At 51.0% G+C, this 22335-nt stretch overlaps 1 protein-coding gene across 3 annotated transcripts; it reads left to right on the top strand.

Moving 5' to 3' along the window:
• The first annotated feature begins 895 nt into the window (after positions 1-895).
• On the top strand, positions 896-22167 carry YJU2B (YJU2 splicing factor homolog B). 3 transcript variants are annotated; one of them, XM_069494975.1, is made up of 10 exons: positions 896-1031; positions 12846-13048; positions 14648-14701; positions 15794-15876; positions 17661-17716; positions 18094-18154; positions 19039-19181; positions 19293-19465; positions 21207-21345; positions 21496-22167. In XM_069494975.1, exons 2-10 carry the CDS (start codon positions 13046-13048, stop codon positions 21960-21962), a joined length of 1179 nt encoding a protein of 392 aa, XP_069351076.1. In that variant the 5' UTR covers positions 896-1031; positions 12846-13045; the 3' UTR covers positions 21963-22167. The 3 variants fall into 3 exon arrangements, with proteins under 3 accessions (XP_069351076.1, XP_069351069.1, XP_069351086.1); XM_069494968.1 differs by lacking the exon at positions 896-1031 and adding an exon at positions 9998-10054; XM_069494985.1 differs by lacking the exons at positions 896-1031; positions 12846-13048 and adding an exon at positions 9998-10054.
• Positions 22168-22335: the final 168 nt, after the last annotated feature.

Here is a 22335-nt window from a genome sequence, read left to right as displayed (position 1 = left end):
GGCGAAGTCAGATAAATTATAGATGCCGCTAATAAATTATAGAGTACTCAAAGGCAAAAGAGAAAAGAAAAAAAAAATGACATGTATGTAAACCGGATTGACACTGGGAGCTCTTTAAAGCGGTCTCCACCAGCACCTAATCATGGCTAGAATCCTTGGTTAACCCACTCCTGAGGCTATAAAGTCAGCTTCTGTGCAACTGGATAGTGAACAAACGAACGAACAACAAAGAATTCGAAGAAGCTTCACCAAGTTGAATCAAACGGCCATTTATGAACAAATAAAGACTCAGACACGTTCTGGCCCCGCCTCGCCCCGCCCCGCCCCGCCTCGGTAGCCCTGACAACCGCGCCGGCGCCGGGGCGGTGCCTCGAGCGCGCGACCGTCTTCCCACAGGCCTCCGCGCGCACGTCCGCGCATGCGCCTCGGAGCTGGCGTCCAGCAGCGGAGTCTCGGCCCGCCCATGTTTCCTGTGGCCACACACTGAAATCCTAGCGAAGTGGAGAATCAGAATCCGAGGGGCCCAGGAAGGATGAGAAGCTTGTCTGGGCGCCTAGTTGGTGCTGAGAGCCCTTGACGGGGGCCCTGGAGAAGACCTTCGCCTTCCAAACCAGCCCTCTCCCTCAAAGGTTTGAAATCATGGTCCAGTTCCGTGGTCTTCCAGCCTCAGTTTCCCCGTTTGTAGAAAGAGCGTTCACAGCCCCTACCTCAGAGGCGGCTTTGAGGATTTAGAGAACCCGGCACAGGGCAGGCTCCGTGGTGAACTCTCCACAGTCCTTCGGGGTGGGAGTGGTGGGTGAAGAGACCGCACAACAGCCCGAGGAGGTGGCTTAAAAAAAGAAAATTAATGTATAACAGCCAATTACGAAAAAGCTCAAAATACTTGCTCTTTTTATTCTCCTCATTTTACAGGGAAGAAAACTGAGGTCCAGGAAAGTTAAGTGACCCACCCAAGGGGCTCAGATAGTGCCTGGCAGAACACGAATGAGAAGGGATCCACCCTGGGGTAACCCCCACTGGAGAATCCTGGGGTGGGATGAGCCTTTGTGCCTGAGCAGGGGTGCCCCGGTTGTATTTAATTGTTTAGGGTGGGGAGAAGGAGGGCAGGCAAGAAATAGAATGCTCAGAATGCCCCAAACACCATCCAGACTATAAAATGTGATGGGGAAAGTGTTGGATTTAGGAGCTCAAAGTTGTGTATCTTTTAAAACAACGCCTTTGCTGGCAAATTCTTCAGCCCACGTGACATCCCCATCGTGGTCAAGCTTACTGTCCGTCTGAGCCCGTTTTGGTGCCTGTGCCTCTGATGCAAGGTTTCTTAACCTCAGCATTTGGGGCCAGATCATTCTTTGTAGTAGAGGGATGCCCTGAGCACAGAAGTTGAACAGCAAATCTTACCTCTACTCACGAGATGGCCATGAACACTCCCTCCCAACTCAAGTTGTCACTACCAAAAGTGTCTTCAGATATTGCCAAATGTCCCCCAGAGGCAAGATGGCACCTGTTGAGAATCACTGACCTAGAGCCAAAAATTAAAACAGATGAATCTGCTAGTTGTCACTAAATAGATTTGAAGCCCTTAACCATTGTCCTCTGCCAAAAAATATATATTAATATATTAATTCTCTCACTGTAGAGATTCCTTTATTTATTTTTTTTTTTTTAGAGCCCCACTCTGTTGCCCAGGCTGGAACTCCTGGGCTCAAGCAATCCTTCTGCCTCAGCCTCCCCAGAAGCTGGTATTATGTGCATGAGCCAGCATGCCTGGCTAATTTTTTCTTATTTTTTGTAGCACTAGGAGGAGTCTTGCTATGTTGCCCAGGCTGGTCTCAAACTCCTGGCTTCAATCAATTCAATCCACCCAGCTTGGCCTCCTAAACTACTGGGGGGCATAAGCCACCTCACCCAGCTGGAGATTCTTTTTTTTTTGAGACAGAGTCTCACTCTGTTGCCCTAGGTAGAGTGCAGTGGCATCATCACAGCTCACCACAACCTCAAACTCCTGGGCTCAAGTGATCCTCCTGCCTCAGCCTCCCAAGTATCTAGGACTACCTACAGGCACGCACCACCACACCCAGCCAATTTTTTCTATTTTCGGTAGAAACAGGGTATCACTCTTCCTCGAGCTGGTCTTGAACTCCTGACCTGAAGCGATCCTCCTGCCTCGGCCTCTAAGAGTGCTAGGATTACAGGTATGAGTGACCATGCCCAGCCATAGAGATTCTTAAAATATGTTCTGGAAACTAGTTGACCTGATTATATGGATTGATTGGATTATATGAAACACAGTGGGTGGTTGTAATGGGCAGTTCAGCTCAGGGCAACAAGCGTTAGCCAAGAATCAGGAGACCTGGCTTCCGTCCCTAATTCTGCCATTACAAGCTCTGTGACCTTGTCACTTCTTTGGTCTTGTTTTCCCCTCTGTCAAATGAAGATGTTGAGGTGATTTCTAAGGACCCGGAAATGCCCAGATTCTATCATAATGCCCACATCTGACCTGGAAGTTACTTAAGCCACCCAGCCTCTCTCCCCTAGTGCCCTCTTCGCCTCCAAATGTCTTTTGTTCTTTTTCTCAGCCTCCCAGCCTCGTCCCCTAAACACATCTTTCAGAGTCTGTTCTTCCAGGCTGTTGTTAGCACTCAGACAAACTCATTATTATTCCTGATTCTAACAAGTAAATTATGGTGGTGTTTAACACAGGAGTGGCAGGGGTTTGTTTGTGGGAAATTATGGTGTTTAAGCACAAGACACCCTGGTGTTTGCATGAGGAAAAATAAAATAAAATTAAAAACTGGCCTTTTAAAGTGCTCTGTGATGTGGTGGTTAAATTATAGGAGCATCCCAGGTCTTTACATCGGTTCTTCTGACCTGGCTAATATTCATACAAAAAGCCAAAGTTCATCCCTATAATTAAGTTTCTTCAGCAGCCACCTGCCTTCCCGTGTGCTCTGCAGGGGCCAGATTGGGATAATAGGTTAGAAGAGTCTGTGTCCTACCCAGAAGGAGCAGGAACTTGAAATAAGGAATTAGGATATTGCCCATGAGAATGGTCTGCCCAGGATAACCCAAACTGAACCTGCTAGGACGTAAGCTCTAGACAGCAAGGGCTGCCTGTTTTGTTTATCGCTGCATACCCAGCATCTGGAGCTAAGCTCAGCACCTAGTAGCGCTCAGTAAGTATGTTGACTAAGTGAATGAGTGAATGAAGGGTACATGCAGCATTTGAATAAGTGAGAAATAAAGTGAATCTAAGTGTTTTGCTTGAAGTTTAAGGCTGCGTTCCGACTTTCTAGAAAGTATTTGTGTTAGACATCATTTCCCACTCTCTTCCTCACTCCCCCTGGCTGTTCACGTTTTCCTGCCTGCTGTCCTCACTGGTTCTTCATCTGAGAAAGCAACTCCTCCCTCATCTGGGTTGGCTGTGTGCGGGCAGCACCACTCTAGAGGGCCGTGTTCACGTGTGTTCCTGGCGGCAGAGGAAGAAGGAATTGAGTACGTTTGCGGGGGCTATGCTTTCCCAGCTGTACCTTACGTATCTGGGGACTTGGGTGAGAGCCTGTGATGGGATGGACGTCATGTTACAGATCGGGAGGAGGCAGTTCTGTGGTCCCTAATCCTGATTCCTGCCCCCACCGCTACCCTGTTGCATCCTGGTCTTATCCCAGAAGCTTGTTCCATCTGCTTGTGGTTTAATGTCTGGAAGCATCACCTTAACGCAGGTAAGTCAGAACAGGTGGAAGTGTTGAAGAAATCTGTGCTCAGTACCAGGCATCATGCTAAGTACCTTCCCAGCGTCATCCTATGAAACTGAGTTGTGCTGGGTTTATAGGCGTGAGCCACTGCACCCAGCCAGATTCAGCTGTTTTTAAGGGACACCAGAGGGCCATGAAGTATACTCATGGATTTGTGGACACTTAGTGGTGAATAAAGGACCCCTGCCACAGAACCACCAAGCGAACAAGAAATGCCTGCCTCGTAGAGTCTGTGTTGGCAGTGGGGGCGGCATTCCTGGCCTGCCCCCAGCCATAAGCAGTAATGCCTTGAGTTATTCAAAGGCTTTTAGAAAAACCAGAAATGCTGTGAGTACCTCTGTATCTCCATGTCCTTGCTCTCTCCTCAAATTTCAAGAACAGTGAAGTTCCAAGAGATTGTCAAAGCCATCCCATCACACAGCAGGTCACCTAAAATAGCAAACAAGCAATCCAGCCAAGAATAGAACCCAACTGTTCCTGAGAATCCAGTTTTCCCAGCCCCATAAAGGTACAAACCCCTTTAAAAGTCCTTTGAACCTTGTGGAATAAAAGCAGTGCCCGAGGCCAGGTGCAGTGGCTCACACCTGTACCCCTGGCACTTTGGGGAGGATAAGGCAAGATGATCGCTTGAGCCTGGGAGTTCATGACCAGCCTGGGCAACATAGCAAGACCCCATCTCTACAAAAAAATTTTAAAATTAGCTGGGCGTGGTGGTGTGCACCTGCAGTGCCAGCTACGCGGGAGGCTGAGGCAGGAGGATGGCTTGGGCCCAGGAGTTCAAGGCTGCAGTGAGCTACGACTGTGCTACTGCACTCCAGCCTGGTAGACAGAACAAAACCCTGTCTCTAAAAAAACAAGCAAAAAAAATCAATGCCTGATTTATATGTATTATTTGGAGGCAGCACACAGATGACAGATGGCTTTGAGCTCTTTGAGGTAAAGACCTGTTATGTTTTCTTCCTGTTCCAGAGCCACATGACGGGGCCTCAGTGGCTTCAAGGTGCCCTTCCACAACTGGAAGGGAGGTTCTCTCTCGTTTAATCCAGCCTTGTCGTATCCTAGGCTAAATAAGAGGCTTTCACTACTCTGTGTGGACTCAAAGCCCTTTGTGTTACCATCATCATCTTGGCACACAAGAAATGTGTATTTGTAAACAAATGTTCCCTTTCAGAGTTTGTTTCAGCAAAGGACTTTAGCTGCAGAATAAGTCAGGTGAAGCAGCTAGCAAGTGGAGGTGTGACACTGAACTTGATCTCTTTGGGAGGTCTCTCGTTCTGCCTTCTCTGGAGGGTCAGTATCATGGCGCTCCCTTGTGCTCAGTTCTTGGCCACTGAAGGAGTGACTCACTCGGACCCTAGAGATCTCCCTTGTGCCCTGGCCCTGGCCCTGGCCCCTCTTCTTTCAGGCTTGCACCAGGAAGAGGATTTTTTCTAGAATCCTTTGCATAACCGAGAAACCCAAGTGTCATACCAATCACACTGGAGTCTTACAGATGCAAATATATAGTCCTGCAGTTGAGTTTTGTGTTTTGCCTGCAGTCGGTTTGAAAACACTTCATGCAGGTTGCTTTCATCACATGTTGCTTCATACCTTGGGAAAGAAACTGTATTAGTTCTCTATTGCTGCATAACAAATTACGACAAACACAGTGGCTTAAAGCAAGGTACATTTATTATGTCACAGTTCCTATGGGTCGGGGTCTGGGTGCAGCTTAACCGGGTTCACTGCAAGGCTGTGGTCAAGGTGTTGCCCAGGGCTGTGTTCTCACCTGAGGCTCAACTGAGGAAGGCTATGCTTCCAAGCTTGTGGTTATTGGTAGCATTTCTCTTCTTTGCAGGCTGTCAGACTGAAGGCCTCAGTTCCTTGCTGGCTCTGGGCTTTCTTTTCGCATGGCCCTCTCTCTAGGACAGCTAACAGCATGGCAGTAACTTCTTCAGAGCCAGCAAAGGAGAGAGTCTCCTAACCAGATGGATATTACAATCTTGTGTAGTATATTTCCATACACCCAGTGACATATATCCCATCACCTTTACCATGCTCTGTTAGTCACTGAGCCCTACCCACACTCAAGGAGAGATTTATACAGGGTAAACACTAGAAGGCAGGGATCGAGGGCCACCATAGAGTCTGTCTGCTATAGAAACCCTCTTCTCTGGTTTGCTGGGCACAGCTACTCTGGAGGCCGAGGCGGGAGGATCACTTGAGCCTAAGAGTTTGAGTCCAGCCTGGGCAACATAAGTGAGACTGTATCTTAAAAGAAAAAGAAAAGAAAAAAGAAAACTTCTGGTTTAATAGAAAAAATAAATTATAAAGATAAAATAAGTTGTCAAATTGTAAAATTATCAATTTATAATTGATAAAGTATCGATCGGATTTGTCTTTCATAACATCTCACTATCCTTGCCGTTTGCTCTCTCAAAAGGGCAAGAAAGACTTTGGATGCCATCAAAGTCTTGGAGTTTAAAAAAAATAAAAATCTTAAAAATAAAAATAAGAGTTTGGGTTGCCTTGAAATCGTCACCCTATCCTTTCTTTGCTACAGCACAACTGTTGATTTACCAGTTTCCAGTAACCAGGAGGAACCCTCAAGCTTTTGTCTCTCCCAGCCATTTGTTCAATCTGCAGAATATCCAGGCTCATCACGTTGACCTCACCAAAGTGCACTGTGAGTCCTTTCTTGTCTCCTTCCACTTCCTCCTTCCCACCTTCCCAAGGATGCCAGTCTCAGTGATGGGCTGCTCTTCCTTTTAGCAGAGACCAGACTGAAAGCGAAATCAGTTTATTGGACCTCCCTCGGTGCAGAATGTCTTCCTTCATCATGCATGCAGCTGGGAGGAAGGATTCCACCTCTTTCTGCATTCTTCTCGCTTCTGGATATGGAAATGACCACTTGCAGAGTAAATGACCTGCACACCCGGACGAGCTGCACCTTCTCACATTCACCCAAAACTCAGCACATGTGATCCCTGAACCTTGGGCTTCTGGAATCAATTTCCCCATTCCCTTCACTTAGAGTTAGTTCCACCATTGCTGAAATTCCTGAGTTCATCCTCTTGAAATCTTTCTCCACAAGCAACGTGGAAGGAAGTTGTCAGAACTACCAAGATGGCCAGACATGGTGGTGCATGCCTGTAATCCCAGCATTTTGGGAGGCCAAAGTGGGAGGATTGTTTGAAGCCAGGAGTTTAAGACCAGCCTGGGCAACATTGCGAGACCTGTCTCTACCAAAAAAATTTTTTTAAATTAGCCAAGTATCGTGGCACACACGTGTGATCCCACCTACTTGGGAGGCTGAGGCAAGAGGATCACTTGAGCCCAGGAGTTGAAGGCTGCAGTGAGCTACTACACTCCAGCCTGGGCAAGAGTGAGACTCCATCTCAAAAAAATAAATAAAAGAACTACTCAGATGCCTTGGCATATAGTCAAATTATGAGCAAGCCAGGCAGAACAGCAGAGGCGGCACAGTGACTGCTTGGCTCTTACAGTGACCTCTTCAGCACCAGACCTTGAGGCCATTTCTCAGTACTGCCTCCTGCTGGTGAAGCCTGGGCCATCCTCTGTATAAATCCCTGCTGCTTTACTCTCCTGTTGACTTGTAGACCAGCTCTGTGCTGCTACTGAGAACTGGAAATGAGACAGGTGACACTGAGGAATGGGATATTTAATTTGACTTCATTTTGTTTAAATTTAGCCCTATGTGGCTGGTGACTCCCCTACTGTACAGTTCCAGACTGTAACCCATGCTCTTGGGAAATAATACAAATGATACAGTTTTCCAAGAGTAAAAAAAGCTTAGAGAATGCCAACGAAGTGCTGCTAGCTCTTCTTGTAGACAAAACCATTGGAATGATGACTTTTCTAGTTCTCCCTCCTCCAAACTCCAGGGCATCTGCCCCTTGGCACTGGACATCACAGTAGCCATTGGGTTCAAGATCAAGCTGTCTTGATTCTTGTGGTCCAGATGTTCCTCCTCAACCAAAAAGGCCCATGGTGCCTTTTTGACTGTCCCCCAAAATATACCTTTCGACCATTCGGTGCAGTATGACTTTTTGCATTCAATGTCTGTCTTGGGAATGTCTGTCTTCACCATGGCCTTGGGCTCTGGGGACATTTCAGTGGATAAACAGAATAAGTGGAGAGGACAAGAGGATAAAAAGGTGAAATGACACCATCACCATTATGATGTCATCACTATGGTGACATCATCACCATTGTAACATCATCGCCCCACCACAAGTCATCACTGTTATGGATTCATTTTTCTTCTGAATTCTTGGTTCCCATTTCTTCACATGTGTTTAAAACTCCTTTGACAGATTGCTTACCAAATAGAAGTTTCTTTTTATGTTAAATTCCTTTGCTGGATAAAACCATAAAATAAATGGATTTATGCTTATCTATATAAATCAGATGCACTCACATACAGCACTCCATTGTCTCACTCGTGCATACCTTTTTTTTGTTTTTTTTGTTTTTTTTTTTGAGATATGGTCTTGCTCCATCACCTAGGCTAGAGTGCAGTGATGTCATCATTGCTCACTACAACCTCAAACTCCTGGGTTCAAGCGATCCTCCTGTCTCAGCCTCTGGAGTAGCTGAGACTATGGGTGTGCACCACCACGCCCGGCTAAATTTTCTATTTTTTGTAGAGATGGGGTCTCACTGTTGCTCAGGCTGATCTCGAACACCTGACATCAAGCTTTCCTCCCACCTTGGCCTCCCAAAGTGGTAGGATTACAGGCATGAGCCACCTCGCCCAGCCAGGATTTTTTTAATATGTTTTAATATTTGACTTCTAGGAAAGCTGTCTATATTCACATGAGCTGGAAATGCTAATTCTTTATTCCCTCAACTCTACTTTATGGACTTGGAAGCTCCAGCCATGCCCAACACCACCCTCAGTCTGTGAGGACATGTGGTTGCCAGAGAAGAGAGGGACTGCCTTTTATTTCTCTGTGTTCTGGTGTTTTGAAATATCCCATTGGCCCTCTTGGTTAAGTTAGTCATAAGATCACATGGCACTCTGTGCTGAGTTAGAAACTCGAAGAAAATCATGTTCTTTGGCACCAGTTAGGAAACTTGAGTTGGAGCCCGAAACTTGAGTGGGGAGCATCTACCCTTCCTGAAACTGTGCCCCTAACAGCGGACGCAGCAGGATGACCCATAGTCAGAGACAGAGCTTCTTTGTCAAGGCAATGAGTAAGAGGATACTGCATAAAACAGGGAGGAAGACGACTAGGGAGTTCTCACCTTAATTAGAGTTTGGGTCAGAATCCCACAGTGATGACTAAGGCATGTAGTGATTTTTTTTTTTTTAGTAGCGATAATCCCATCTCTCTCCACTGTAATCTACACAATGCTTTTCAATGTCCTATTTGGGGTTATAATTGTTGGGACTCACGATGACCTAAATCTTGGCCTGGGACGGAGTACTAAGTGTGTTGAATATGTTTTACCAATCATCCTTTACTACTCACTTTTTCAAGACTCCAGGAATGTAAAAATAAAAGAGGATTCCATGTTAGCTATTAACACTAAATTACTGGGAATTATTAGCACCTACCCCTGAAGTTTAGTAGGATCATGAGAGTTGGAGACTATGTTACCCAAAATTATGGTGTTCAAAAATGATTCCTGAAGTCAGATGCAGTGGCGTGCACCTGTAGTCCCAGCTACTCAGAAGGCAGGAGGAGCCTGGGAGTTTGAGGCTACAGTGCACTAGGATCGTGCTAGTGACTAGTCCCTGCACTCCAGCCTGGGCAACATAGTGGGACCCCATCTCTTAAGAAAAAAAAAAAAAAAAAGATTCCTGGAATACACAGTAGAAATCTAGAAAAACCAGAGGCCTCCAGCCAGCACAAAGAAAAAACTAATTAAAGCCTAGCTGGTTTTGACAATGTGTTTTCCGTGACTGTGTAACAGATTATCCCAAAATATAGCGGGCTGGTTTGATTTGGCCCGAGGGCTACAATTTGCGCGGTCCTCGCTGACCGGCTTCAGCGCGCAGGCCAGTCCCGCGAGGGCGGCGTCAGGGGGCGGGCCTCGGATTAGGCCACGCGAAGTGGGCGGGGCGGAGGGTGGGGCTTCGTGTCGCGAGCGCGGTTGGGAGGAGCGGTCTGGGATTGGTCCTCTGTGGTGCGTAGAGCCCGCCTCATTTCGGTGCTCAGCCAATCAGTCCGTCGCTGCCGCCTCTCCCCGCCTCGCGCTGGCGTTCCAGTCACGCGGAGAGGGCCCCAAGCTTCCCTGCGGTCCCAGCGCGCACTTCCGGGCACGGTCGGGGCGTGACGTCGGGAGGAGGGCAGGTAAGTGCGGGCCGGCCCTGTGGGGCCGTGGGGTCAGGCGGTCTCCTCAGCCTCACCTCGGAGCCTCCGGGTGCATACGGGTGCCCCGGGGGACGCAGAGCTCTGAGGACGCGACCTAGATGTCCAAGGATGACCCAGGTCCCACTGGCGACTCCGGACCCAAGTGCCCGGGCCCCGGCCGCAACCTAGCCCCGACCCATATTATGCCTGAAGTGCCCCTAGGTCTCCTCATCTGGAAAATGGGACCCATAAACCCCTACCTCGCCGGGTTGTGATGAAGATTTTGTAAAGTGATGCTTTAAGACGGTGGGCGTGAGATATAACCAAACTGCCAACGTTTTTACTCGGTGTCAGTAAGTTAAAGTGTTTAGGACAAAGCCTGAGTCTTGACAGCAACCTTAACACGCTGATACTTTTATAAACCTTCCTTTTACAGATGCAGAAAGTGAGGTTTGGAGAGGGTAAACAGTTTGCCCGAGATCAGGCAGCTGGGAAGCAGCAGAGTAGATAGAATTCCAAACCCAGGCTGCAAACCCTGGACAAATGAGGTCAATAAGTACTCTTGACACCAAAGACCAGAGATTTTTCTATACATCCACCCCACAGTCCTGTCTGCCATTCACTGGGGGGTAACAAAATCATCTTAAGGCATACACACCCCCTAGCTCCTGTAAACTATTTACTCCATGCAAGCACTTACTGTGTGTCACTTCATTCACAGCAACCCCAGAAAGTCAGTCAGTGTCACGTTCATTTGATGAGGAAATTGGAGTTCAGGGAAGCGCAGAGACTGACCAAGGTCACCCAGCCTGACAAATGGAGCTGGCATTTAACCCCACGGAGCTGTGACCCCCAAAGCCTTGCAGGGTACTTAGCTATTTTGTTGGCAAAAGTATTTTTAGATTGGAACAGACCTTAGAAAACTCCAATCCAAGGGGCACACTTTACGGATGACGGGTCCAAGACGAAGAGAGGTTCAGGGTGGTAGGGGAAGAGTTGACATCCGGGGCTTTGCACCACGCCCCGCCCCCACCCCCCTCCCCATCAGACGCTCTGCTCTCAGTTTCTGATGCTGTGCAAAGTACTTAAGCCCCTAATGTCCTCATTTGTCACCTGGAAATAATGGTAACATAATTCAGACTAAATGAAGCAATGATGTCAGACTCTTCACAGCACCTGGCACACAGTAAACGTTAGAGTGTGCAGGTAAGTTGGTAGAAAGCTAATCAGAGACCAAGCTTCCTGGTTCTTGAACAAGGACTGGTGAACTAGGCCTGCAGTCCAAAACCAGCACATCCCCTGATTTTTGTACAGTGCTGAAGTTAAGAATGGCTTTAAATTTTTACATGGTTGAGGGAAAATCAACAGGAGAATGATACTCTGTGTCGGATGACAATTGTATGAAATTCAAATTTCTGTGTCCTTAAATAAGATTTTTTTTTTTTTTTTTTTTTTTTTGTTTGTTGAGACAGAGTCTCACTTTGTTGCCCAGGCTAGAGTGAGTGCCGTGGCGTCAGCTTAGCTCACAGCAACCTCAGACTCCTCGGCTTAAGCGATCCTACTGCCTCAGCCTCCCGAGTAGCTGGGACTACAGGCATGCGCCACTATGCCCGGCTAATTTTTTCTATATAGATTTTTAGGTGTCCATATAATGTCTTTCTATTTTTAGTAGAGACGGGGTCTCGCTCAGGCTGGTCTCGAACTCCTGACCTTGAGCAATCCACCCGCCTCGGCCTCCCAGAGTGCTAGGATTACAGGCGTGAGCCACCGCGCCCGGCCCTTAAATAAGATTTTATTGGAATGCAGCCATGCCCGTTCACGTACATATCGTCTGGGGCTGCTTTCTAGCTACAAGGACAGAGTTGAGTAGCTTTCTAGCTACAAGGGGCAGAGAGAGTGTGGCCTAAAAAGCCACAAATAGTTACTGTCTAGCCCTTGACTGAAAATTTGCCGTTCCCCATTCTAGAATACACTTCAGTGCCCTACAGTGTTTCTCTTTAGTGTAAACTAGAACTTCCTTCTGGTTTAGACTTTTCTCCTAAAAGTGTCTTTTTTCCAAACATGGGAGGGGTCTCCCCACCTCCAGTTTAAGGCGCCCCCGCATTTGATACCCATGTCACCTGCACTGCTTCTTATGGAGCCTCTATCAATTATTTCACTTGTTCACTCACTTAGCAGTTATCAGGGGCCACGTGCTGTCCTAGGTGTTGGGGATACCGCACAGTGTGATCTAGCTGGAAAAACAGCCACAGGGTGATATGATTGGAACTCCAGGGAAGAAGTGACTATAGGTGGGGTGGTCACATGAGACTTATGACAGAGGTGATGTGTAAACCGACACCTATAACAAAGAGGTAGCTGGTGGAAGAGCAGTCAAGGCAGAACAGCAGGGACGAGTTGGCTGCACTTGGCCTTTGAAGACAGCCAGGAAGCCAGTGTGGCTGCAGCAGAGTGGGGGAGACGGAGAGGGCTAAGAGGTGGGCTTGGAAAGGCGGGCAGGGGCTTTGTAGGCTTTGGGGAGGGGTTTGGCCTGATTGTAAAAGCGGCAGGATTCTCAGGGGCAGGGGGTTTAAGCAGGAGAGTAATGCATCAATTCGAATTTTGAGAGATCCCTCTGGCTGCCATGGGGTGAACAAGTGTCAAGGGCAGAGTCGGGAGACGAGAAGACCCCGCTGGGGTCCAGGTGGGCAGTGCTGGAGCCTGGACCAGGTGGGCGCAGCGGAGGGATCGAAAGCGTCCAGTGCGGCCTATGCGTTGGCTGTAGAGCAGACAGGACACTCTCTCTAAACAGACACACAGCTCTTTGGACGCCTCTCTGCGCCTGAGGGGGTCTTGTCTGAGCCGGCACCACCGCACAGCACACAGCATCTTCGCGGGGAACCCCGTGGACCTTCTCCCAGGCTCCGCAGAAGGACAGGGCTGGGCAGCGGATTCAGAGGCCAATTTCAGATCAGCCACCCTGAGAGCGAGGACCAGTAGGCGGCCCCTAAGATGGTGAGTAGACGGCCTTGTGCGCCCTGGACTTCTCTCCTGGTCTTTGACAGGCCCCAGAAGTAGCCACTTTCTTCCCCCTCCTAGAGATCCCTCCTCCTCTCCTGGAGCTCTCAGATGGTCACATCAAACTTTGGATCATGATCTTTGGATGCAGTGGTTCTAAAACTTTGCTGTGCACTGAAATCACCCATCACCCAGGGGAGCTTTTTTCCTTTTCTTTGGGTTTTTTTATTTTTTTTTATTTTTAATGAGGTGAAATTCACATAGCATAAAATGAACCATTTTAGGCCAGGCATCATGGCTCACGCCTGTTATCTCAGCACTTTAGGAGGCTGAGGCAGGGGAATCGCTGGAGGCCAGGAGTTTGAGACCAGCCTGAGCAACAAGCAAGACCCCATCTCTACAAAATATTTTTTGAAAAATTGGCAGGGCGTTGTGGCACGTGTCTGTGTCTGTGGTCCCAGCCACTTGGGAGGCTGAGGTGGGAAGATCACTTGAGCCCAGGAGTTCGAGGCTACAGTGAGCTATGATTGCACCACTGCACTCCAGCCTGGGCAACAGAGCGAGAACTTGTCTCTAAAAAATAAAAAATTTTAAAAAAATTAATCATTTTAGAGCATGCAAATTCTGTAGCATTTGGTACATCCGCAGTGTTGTCCAACTTCCACTTCTAATTCCAAAATATGTTCATCCCCCTACTCCATCCCCATAAGCAGTCACTTTCCATTCCCCTTCCTCGGCCCCTGGCAACCACTAATCTGCTTTTTGTCTCTCTGGATTTGCCTGTTCTGAACATTTCATAGAAATAGAATCACACACTAAGTAGCTTTTGGTGTCTGGCTTCTTTCACTGAGCATGATGTTTTCAAGGTTCATCTACGTTGTATAATGAATCAGCGCTTTATTCCTTCTTGTGGCTGAGTAATATTCCATTGGTTGGACAGACCACATTTTGGTGGCGCCTTCCTCTGTTGGTGGACTTTGGGGCATTTCCAGTTTGGGACTTTTTTGAATCGTGCTGCTCTGAACGTTCGTGTACCAGGATTTGTTTTAGCTCCTATTTCCCAGGGAGCTTTTTAAAAGCCCAGTATCTAAGCAGCTCACCCCTAGCAGGTACACTGTCCAGAGAGCCTCTGGAGGTGGGGCGCAGGCACCCCTATTTTAGAAACTCCTCCAGGGGTTGTAAGACATAGCCAGGTTTGACAACCACTGCGTTGGTGGGTCTTTAAGTCGATTTAGTGGGCATTTACAAAGAACAACTCTCGCAGCCGGGGTCTGTGTTCTTTCACGAGACCTGTGCTTTAGCTGTATTACATGTGTATTTGCACAGTTGAAATGATAGATATTTCTTACTGTCAGTCACGTTCCCAAGAAAAGTGTGAAAGCCACTGCTATAGGAGAGTCTGAACCTCGTGGCATTTTCCAAAGTGACGACAATTGGTTTTTTGCCCAAGCGGCCAGTCCCTGGTCAGACACCGAACCCAGCACCATCCCCTAAGATGCCCCCAAGTCTCCCTCATTCAGGTCCTGCCCCCTGAGGCTGCACACATAGGTGTCCTGGAGGGCTGTCACTGAGTCACGTCTCTCTTTTGCTTTCCAGGGTGAAAGGAAAGGTGTAAACAAATACTACCCGCCGGATTTCAACCCCGAAAAGGTAAGGGACAGGCTCCCTTTTCCAAGTGTCTGATGGCAGAGAGACCCATGCTGTCCCCTCCTGGAGTCAGCTTCTGCAGTGGAAAGACAGGGATCCCCTGAGATCTCTCTGTCACAAGTGGCACAAATCTCAGGGCTGTTTTCACTCCTGCGTGAGAAATGTGCTCCTCAGTGACGTTAGCTCTGAGCCTGGCATTTTTAGTGGGTTTAAAGCAGAGCTGAGGATGAGGCTGAGGACACGGGCTTAGGGTCAGGTCCCCTGGCCCTCCCAGCTCCAGCTCCTCTGGCATCCTGGCTGTCCCCTCTGCCTGGAACCTCCTCCTTCTTTTGACCACACTCTTTGATTTCCTTTAGGTCTTTTCTCACAGAAGTCCTTCCTGACCACCGTCTCGTTCTCTGTCATATCACTGGGTGCTTTATTTATCTTCATAGCTCTTATAACTCCTGGATGTATCATTCGTTTGTATACTGTCCATACCCCTCTAGAATGTCCACTTCACGAGGGCAGAGATGTTTGTCTTATTCATAGCTGTGTGTCCCCACACAGTAGGCGCTTAATAAGGGCCCGAGTGTCCCAGCTGTGTGGTCTGGAGCACAGGACTCGGCTTGCCTGTGCTGAAGTTTCCCCTTATGTCAGAAGAGGGGAATAAAACAACCTGACCTCACAGTCTTTGGGGGATTAAAATGTGGTGACTCACACGAAGTGCCCTGTGAGCATTTGCCAGTATTGTCATCTCACGTAATCCTCCCTACAAAACCCAGAGGTAATGATGATCGTTATCCCCAGGTGACAGATTGGGGAAACTGACTCGGGAAGGCAAAAAGTGAGATCACTTGCCCGGGCTCATGTAGCTCTTTCAGCTCATAAATGGAAGAGCAGCCACTCAAATTCACATATTCCTGATTTGAAGCCCACATGCTTCACCAAGACTTCGATGCCTCCTGTATTGCTATGAACTCCATCCTACAGGACATAAGAACTAGGCCTGGCCGAACCCATGAGGCACTTGTCCCAGAGCCATGGAGATGACACAAAGAATGAACTCCCCTAGCTCAGCAAGTGCTAATCTGTTCCCTTGTCCTTTCCACGCAGCATGGCTCTCTCAACCGATACCACAATAGCCACCCCCTTCGAGAGCGGGCTCGGAAGCTGTCACAAGGCATCCTCATCATCCGGTAAGGCCCTCATATCACCTGAGGACCCCGCCTCTGTGCCACCTAACGTCAGTCTCAAGGAGAATTCGGTACCCCCAGTTGGCCCAATGCTGCAAGGTCCTAATTCCATAGAGCAGAAAGTCACTGTATCAGTCAGCTATTGCTGTGTAACAAAACAATAAGCATTGGTTATTGCTCACAAGTCCACAGCTCAACCGGATGCCTCTGCTGGGCGTGGAACAGCTGGGCTGGGCTGGGCTGGGCTGGGCTGATCTGGGCTGGGCTTGTTCACATGTTTAGGGCTTGGGGACCGGCTGGTCTAGCAGGGCCTTGACCTATACAGCTGGTCTCTGCTCCACATTGTGTCACATCCTCCAACAGGCTAGCCTTGGCTTGCTCACGTAGAAGTGGCAGGGTTCCAACGCAGAAGCATGCAAGGCCCCTTGAGGCCAAGACCCAGAAATGGCACACCATCTCTTCTGTCTCACTCATTGCCCACAAGGCTTGTGATTGCAGGGGTGGAACGGTAGACTCCACCTCTCGGTGGGAAGAGCTGCAGAGTCACGTTGCACAGGGCATGGGTGTGGAGAGGACTAAGCATCGGCCACGACTGCAGTCAAGCCAGGCCCTTCCCTCCGGGGTCTCCTCTTGTCTCTGGCCAGCACCTGGCAGGTCGTCCCTGGCAGGGGGCAGAAGGTAGCTTGTTTGGCCCCTCCGCCCTGTCTCCTTTCCCATGTGGGCTCTGATCTCAGTCTCCCACGTCTGCCCTGGGCCTGAGCAGAGATTGCAGCGACAAAATCGTCAGAGGCAGGAATGTGTATAGAAGAAGAATCAAGATCCCCAGTCCCAGCAGTGGCCTGGAGAGCCACAGGGCTGAAGGACACCTCAAAACTCCCGCCTTGTCTCCACACTGCAGAGCTGACCAGACTTGCCCGCCTCTGTTCTGCCCACGCCAATTCCAGCCTCAGTTTGCCAAGCCCTCATCTCATCCGTGCAGTGTCTTTAATTAAACTTGTTTGCTACTTAATGGTTTTAGTTTAAAAGGAAAACCAAGATCACATGTCGTAGATGGAACTGTGGAAAAGAAATACAGAGGCAGGCTGGGTGCGGTGGCCCACACCTGTAATCCCAGCACTTTGGGTCGCTGTGGCAGGAGGATCGCTTGAAGCCAGGAGTTTGAGAACAGCTTGGGCAACATAGCAAGACCCCATCTCTACAAAAAATAAAAAATTAGCCAGGTGTGGTGGTGCACGCCTGTTGTTCCAGCTACTCAGGAGGCTGAGGCAGGAGGATCGCTTGAGCCGAGGAGTTCGAGGCTGCAGAGAGCTATGACGATGCCACTGCACTCAAGCCTGGGCGACAGAGTGAGACCCTGTCTCTTAAAAAATTTAATTTAATTAAAAAAAATAATAAGCCAGTGATGATACCACTACTTTTCTTTAATCAGACAGCACTGCATGGGGACAGCGCCCTGAGCCCATTTCCTCTTCCGTTCAAAACCTGCTTTGGCTGATGTGAGGTGTTGCTGACACGGTGGCACCCTAAGGGGACTCTCCCTGGACTCGGCCAGTTGGCTAGAGAGTGTGACAGGGAGAGGACCTGCTCAGTTACAGGAACAACTGTGATTCTTCATCCTCTCGTGTCTGTGCCCTTTGCGGTGTGACCGCAACTCGTTTGCAGCTCCCATCAAGGGGGGGAGTCCGCTGCCCCACCCCGCAAATCACAGCTGCGGCCAGTCGCAGGTGTGGGGGCCTAGGGAGAGCCCAAGTGCACGTGCGCAAATAAGATCTCATCTGTCTTCGTAGGTTTGAGATGCCGTATAACATCTGGTGCGACGGCTGCAAGAACCACATCGGCATGGGTGAGCCTCTGCCCGCTCCCGACCCTGCAGTCCTGCAGATGGCAGGTGCCTTAACTGCTGGGCACTGGGACGCTCATTGCACCAGAGGTTCCGGGTCAGCACTCAGGCAGGGCACAGGCACCCGAGTGACTGGCAGGCTGTGTGCAGAGTTTCTTTACAAGCAGTGAGGAAGTCAGGCTCTGGGTTCAAATCCTGTCTCTGCCCGTTTCTAGCTGGGTGACCCTCAGCAAGCGACACTGAGCCTCTGTGTGCCTCAGTTTAGCCATCGGTAAAATTCCAGTGGCAATGAAATACCACCTCCACCTGTTCCCCAATCCAGGGAAATGATGCTGGGGGTGGCCTGAGCCTGAGCCTCTGTGCTCTCCTTCCCCTCCCAGGTGTTCGTTACAATGCAGAAAAGAAGAAGGTTGGCAATTACTACACAACCCCGATCTACAGGTAAGGGCAGCTGGGCGATGTCTCAGGAACAGGTGGGGTGGCCATGGCTATAGAGGAGTCTGAGTAGGATGTACCCTGTTGGCCATTCTCTGCAGGACTGTCCTGGAAACCGTCCCAGTCTGTCAGTCAGGGCATGTCTCTCTGCCTAGAACCCTCCATGACTCCCACCTTCCTCAGTAAAAGCCCAGGTTCTCCCCCTGACTTAAAAGGCCCTGCATATTCTGCTTGTCCCTTCCCCACCTGCACCTCCTCACTTCCTCTGCTCCAGCCACATGGCTTCCTCCTCTCTGTCCCTCACCCAAGGGACACGCCCCTCTCTTTGCCTTCCACCTGGAATGCTCTTCCCCAGGTAGCTGCAAGGCCCCCTCCCTGAACTTGCCCGCAGAGAGAACATTTCTAAGATGGCACTCGTCCCCCAACATTGTGTGGTTGTTTGTCCCCTTGCTGGGGAGGGGCCGCCTGCTGGAGCACCAGCATCTCCAAGAGCAGGTTGGCTGCAGTGTCCCCGGCAGCTGGCACCGAGCCTGCCGCAGACCAACTGTCTTGGGAAGGCTTCTTGAATAAGTGAATGAATGAATGGAGATGAATGAACTAATGAATTAAGTGAATGAATAAACTAACAAATGAATTAATAAACGAATGGATGAATGAACAAATGAATGCATGGATGCGCCAACTTCATTCCCTGAAGGAGGGTGGGTCGTGGGGCGGCGGCACACGTCCCTCTGGACCCCGGCTGCGCTCCCAGGTCCAGAGGCCAGTGCTCAGTAGGTGCTCCGTGAACTCTTGCTGAATGCCGTGAATGGCTCGAAGGAAGCAGACAGGTGACGGGTGTCCTGGGCACATCCTCGGCCCCCTGCCTCCCCCCTGCCTCCCCCGCGCAGGTTCCGGATGAAATGCCACCTGTGCGTCAACTACATCGAGATGCAGACAGACCCCGCCAACTGCGACTACGTGATCGTGAGCGGCGCCCAGCGCAAGGAGGAGCGCTGGGACATGGCGGACAACGAGCAGGTGCTGACGACAGGTGAGCGCCACCCGCCTGTCCACCCGGCATGTCCCAGGCCAGCCTCGCCCGTGCCTGTGCCCATGCCCACGCTGGGGCCACAGAGGCCCAGTTGAGCCCCGGTCGTTGCAGAGCACGAGAAGAAGCAGAAGCTGGAGACGGACGCCATGTTCCGGCTGGAGCACGGGGAGGCCGACCGCAGCACACTCAGGAAGGCGCTGCCCACCCTGAGCCACATCCAGGAGGCCCAGAGCGCCTGGAGGGACGACTTCGCCCTCAACAGCATGCTGCGGAGAAGGTTCCGGGTGAGCGGGGCTGCATCCTGGGGTCAGGGAGAACGCACAGTGGGTGGGCTGAGACCCGGTCCAGCCCTCGCCCCACCACACCCTAGCTGTGAGCAGCTCTTTGCACGCTCTCAGCCTCAGTTTCCCCACCTGCTACATGGGGATCTCGCCCGTGTTGATCCATCCCTGCTGCTATGATGAAAATACCATAGACTGGGTAACCTGTAAACAATAGAAACGTACCGCTCCGGTTCTGGGAGTCCAAGGCCAAGGCGCAGGCAGATTCAGTGAGGGCCCCTTCCTCTTAGACACACCTTCTCGCTGCGACCTCATAGGGTAGCACAGACGAACACGCACTCAGGCCTCTTTTATAAGGACACTAATCCCACCCCTAAGGGCAAAGGCCTCCTGACTTAATGACTTTCCCTAAGGCCCTGCCTCTTATCATCTCTGTTTATTTGTTTATCTCCTTTAAGCTCTTGGACATGAACCCACCTCTTAATACTTTCATGCTGGGGATTGAATTTCAATATAAGGATTTGGGGGAGGGACATAAACATTGAGACCATAGCTCACCCCTGCTGTGGGAGGTGAAGGGTCTCACCTGGTGGCCCTCTCAGGAAGCACACAGTCCCTGTCCCTAGAGAAGTGGGCCTTCATTTCCAGCACAGTCTCGAAGGCCGGGGCCGGCAGGGCAATAGTTACGAGGTGGCCAGCCCCTGACACATTTCATGGGCCCTCTTAACCATCCTGGAATGAAATCCCTATGTCATCAACCCGCCCCCACAACATTTCCAATATCCACATTTAGGAGTCCCTTAAATGTGACAGACAAAAAGGAAAAGTCATCTATAATAAAACCCAATAATACGGATTGCAGTTTGTAAATGCCTGGGCAGGACACCTGAGCCTGTGTGTAGAGTCCCTGAGGGCGCAGATCCAGCTGCCAGACTCGGGCCACCAGGGGCGCTGTCCTGCTGCGGAGGACACCCCCGGGGGCATTGCTGTGAGTGACCCAGTGGCTGCCAACGTTGAGGCAAAAATACTGGGTGAGGCTGTGTCAGGCGGAGTCTGGGCCTGGACTCACAGAGTGTAACACAAGGGTTTTTCACCCCCCAGGGTGTCCAGTGGTGGCAGCACTGGAAGGTCCTATAGGCCGTGAGAACCTCTCCCTCTGCCCTCGCGCTGGTGGGTGGCTGGCGCCCCCGGGCACTGCGCACGGAGCCCGGGCAGGGGCGTCCTAGCCCCACCATGGGGCCCAAACTCACCATCCCCACTCCCGTCTTTTTCCGTCTCCTCTTCTGATCATTCTGTGGTCATCATTAGTAGGACTAAAACTGCTGGTTTTCTTACTAATTATTTGTTACTGAAAGGGTATCCTTCCAGCCAGGCCTCTGTCCTGACCTGTGTGTCCCCTCCCTTCTGATCATCGCCACATGGGGGGTCTACAGCCCCTCACATTTAGCATCCCACCAAAGCCTGATCCATCCCTAACTTGCCCTGCCTGTTACCCGCCTTGTCGACAGAGGCAGCCCCTCCCTTCCGCGCATGCAGGCCCCAAAGCCTGGAGTCGGCTTTCACTCCCCTTCCCCACTCCCTGCATCTGTCCTTTAGCAGTTCTGGCCCCCATTTGTTGAGTAGCTTCTATGTCCCGGGCACTGTGTGAGGCCCTTCCCTGACATGAGTGATGGCCCCCAAGACACAGAAGAGGCCAAGCTTTGACACACCCCTGCCTCCCCCGTGCTGTTCTCGCCACACACAGGAAAAGAAAAAGGCCATCCAAGAGGAGGAGGAGAGAGACCAGGCCCTGCAGGCCAAGGCAAGCCTGACCATCCCGCTGGTGCCCGAGACGGAGGACGACCGCCGGCTGGCCGCCCTGCTGAAGTTCCACACCCTGGACTGTGCGTGGGGGGCCACGGGGCGGGGAGGCTCCCAGGGGTTGGGGGAGAGATAGGGGCTCCCCAGCCATGAGTGGACGCTGGCAGGCCAGGGCCGAGGCAGCTCCGGACCTCCTAACCTGCTCCCCTCAAATGTCCTTTCGTCCCCCGCAGCCTACGAGGACAAGCAAAAACTCAAGCGGACCGAGATCATCAGCCGCTCCTGGTTCCCCTCTGCCCCGGGATCAGGCCCCAGCAGCAAAGTTGGCAGCGTCCTGAAGAAGCTGGCCCAGAGCCGTAGACCCACGCCCGCCGGCTCCCCCATCACGGTGGGGGATCTGGGCATCGTGCGGCGGAGATCGCGCGATGTCCCCGAGAGCCCCCAGCACACAGCCGAGACCCCCAAGTCTGGAGAAGCTCAGGTGCCACAGGGGACTGCCCAGGACAGGCCCACGTCCCTTGGAGACTGTCCTCAGGAGCCAACAAACACCCCCAAGACAAGTGCGCAGGAGGGGAGCTGTGAGGACAAGCCCCTGTCTGCACCAGGCTCCTCCCAGGAGGCAGCTGAGCCCCCGGACAGGCCACACCCCTGTACCGCCAGCTCCTCCCTCGTGGCCGACTACGACTCGGAGAGTGAGTGATTCTGGGGACTGGACCCGCTCCAGAGGCCGTGACACACCCAGGAGGCCCCGCACAGACTGCAGACCCCTGCTCACCCAGCAGCCCCTGGAGAGCTCAGACGCTGCGCCCCCTCCCCAGACCTGCCTTCCCACAACGACGGAGTTGTTATTTATTTGGTCCTGGTGAGGGTGTTTGTGCCTTGTGGGCCCTTGACATTAAAGCCTTCTTTGCCCCTGCCTTGGGTTACTAGATGGGGCCAGTGGCTGCCCTCCCTCTCCCTCCACCCAGCTGAGCCCCTCGTTCAGCAAATGCTGATGCAGGCCACAGCTGTGGCCACAGACAGGATTCCCACCCAGCGTGATGAGGGCTTCAAGTGAGTGGCTCCGGTTGGCC

This window comes from Eulemur rufifrons, chromosome 2 (assembly GCF_041146395.1).
Source record: "Eulemur rufifrons isolate Redbay chromosome 2, OSU_ERuf_1, whole genome shotgun sequence".
NCBI lineage: Eukaryota > Metazoa > Chordata > Mammalia > Primates > Lemuridae > Eulemur > Eulemur rufifrons.
This window is presented reverse-complemented; position numbering and strand designations above follow the sequence as displayed.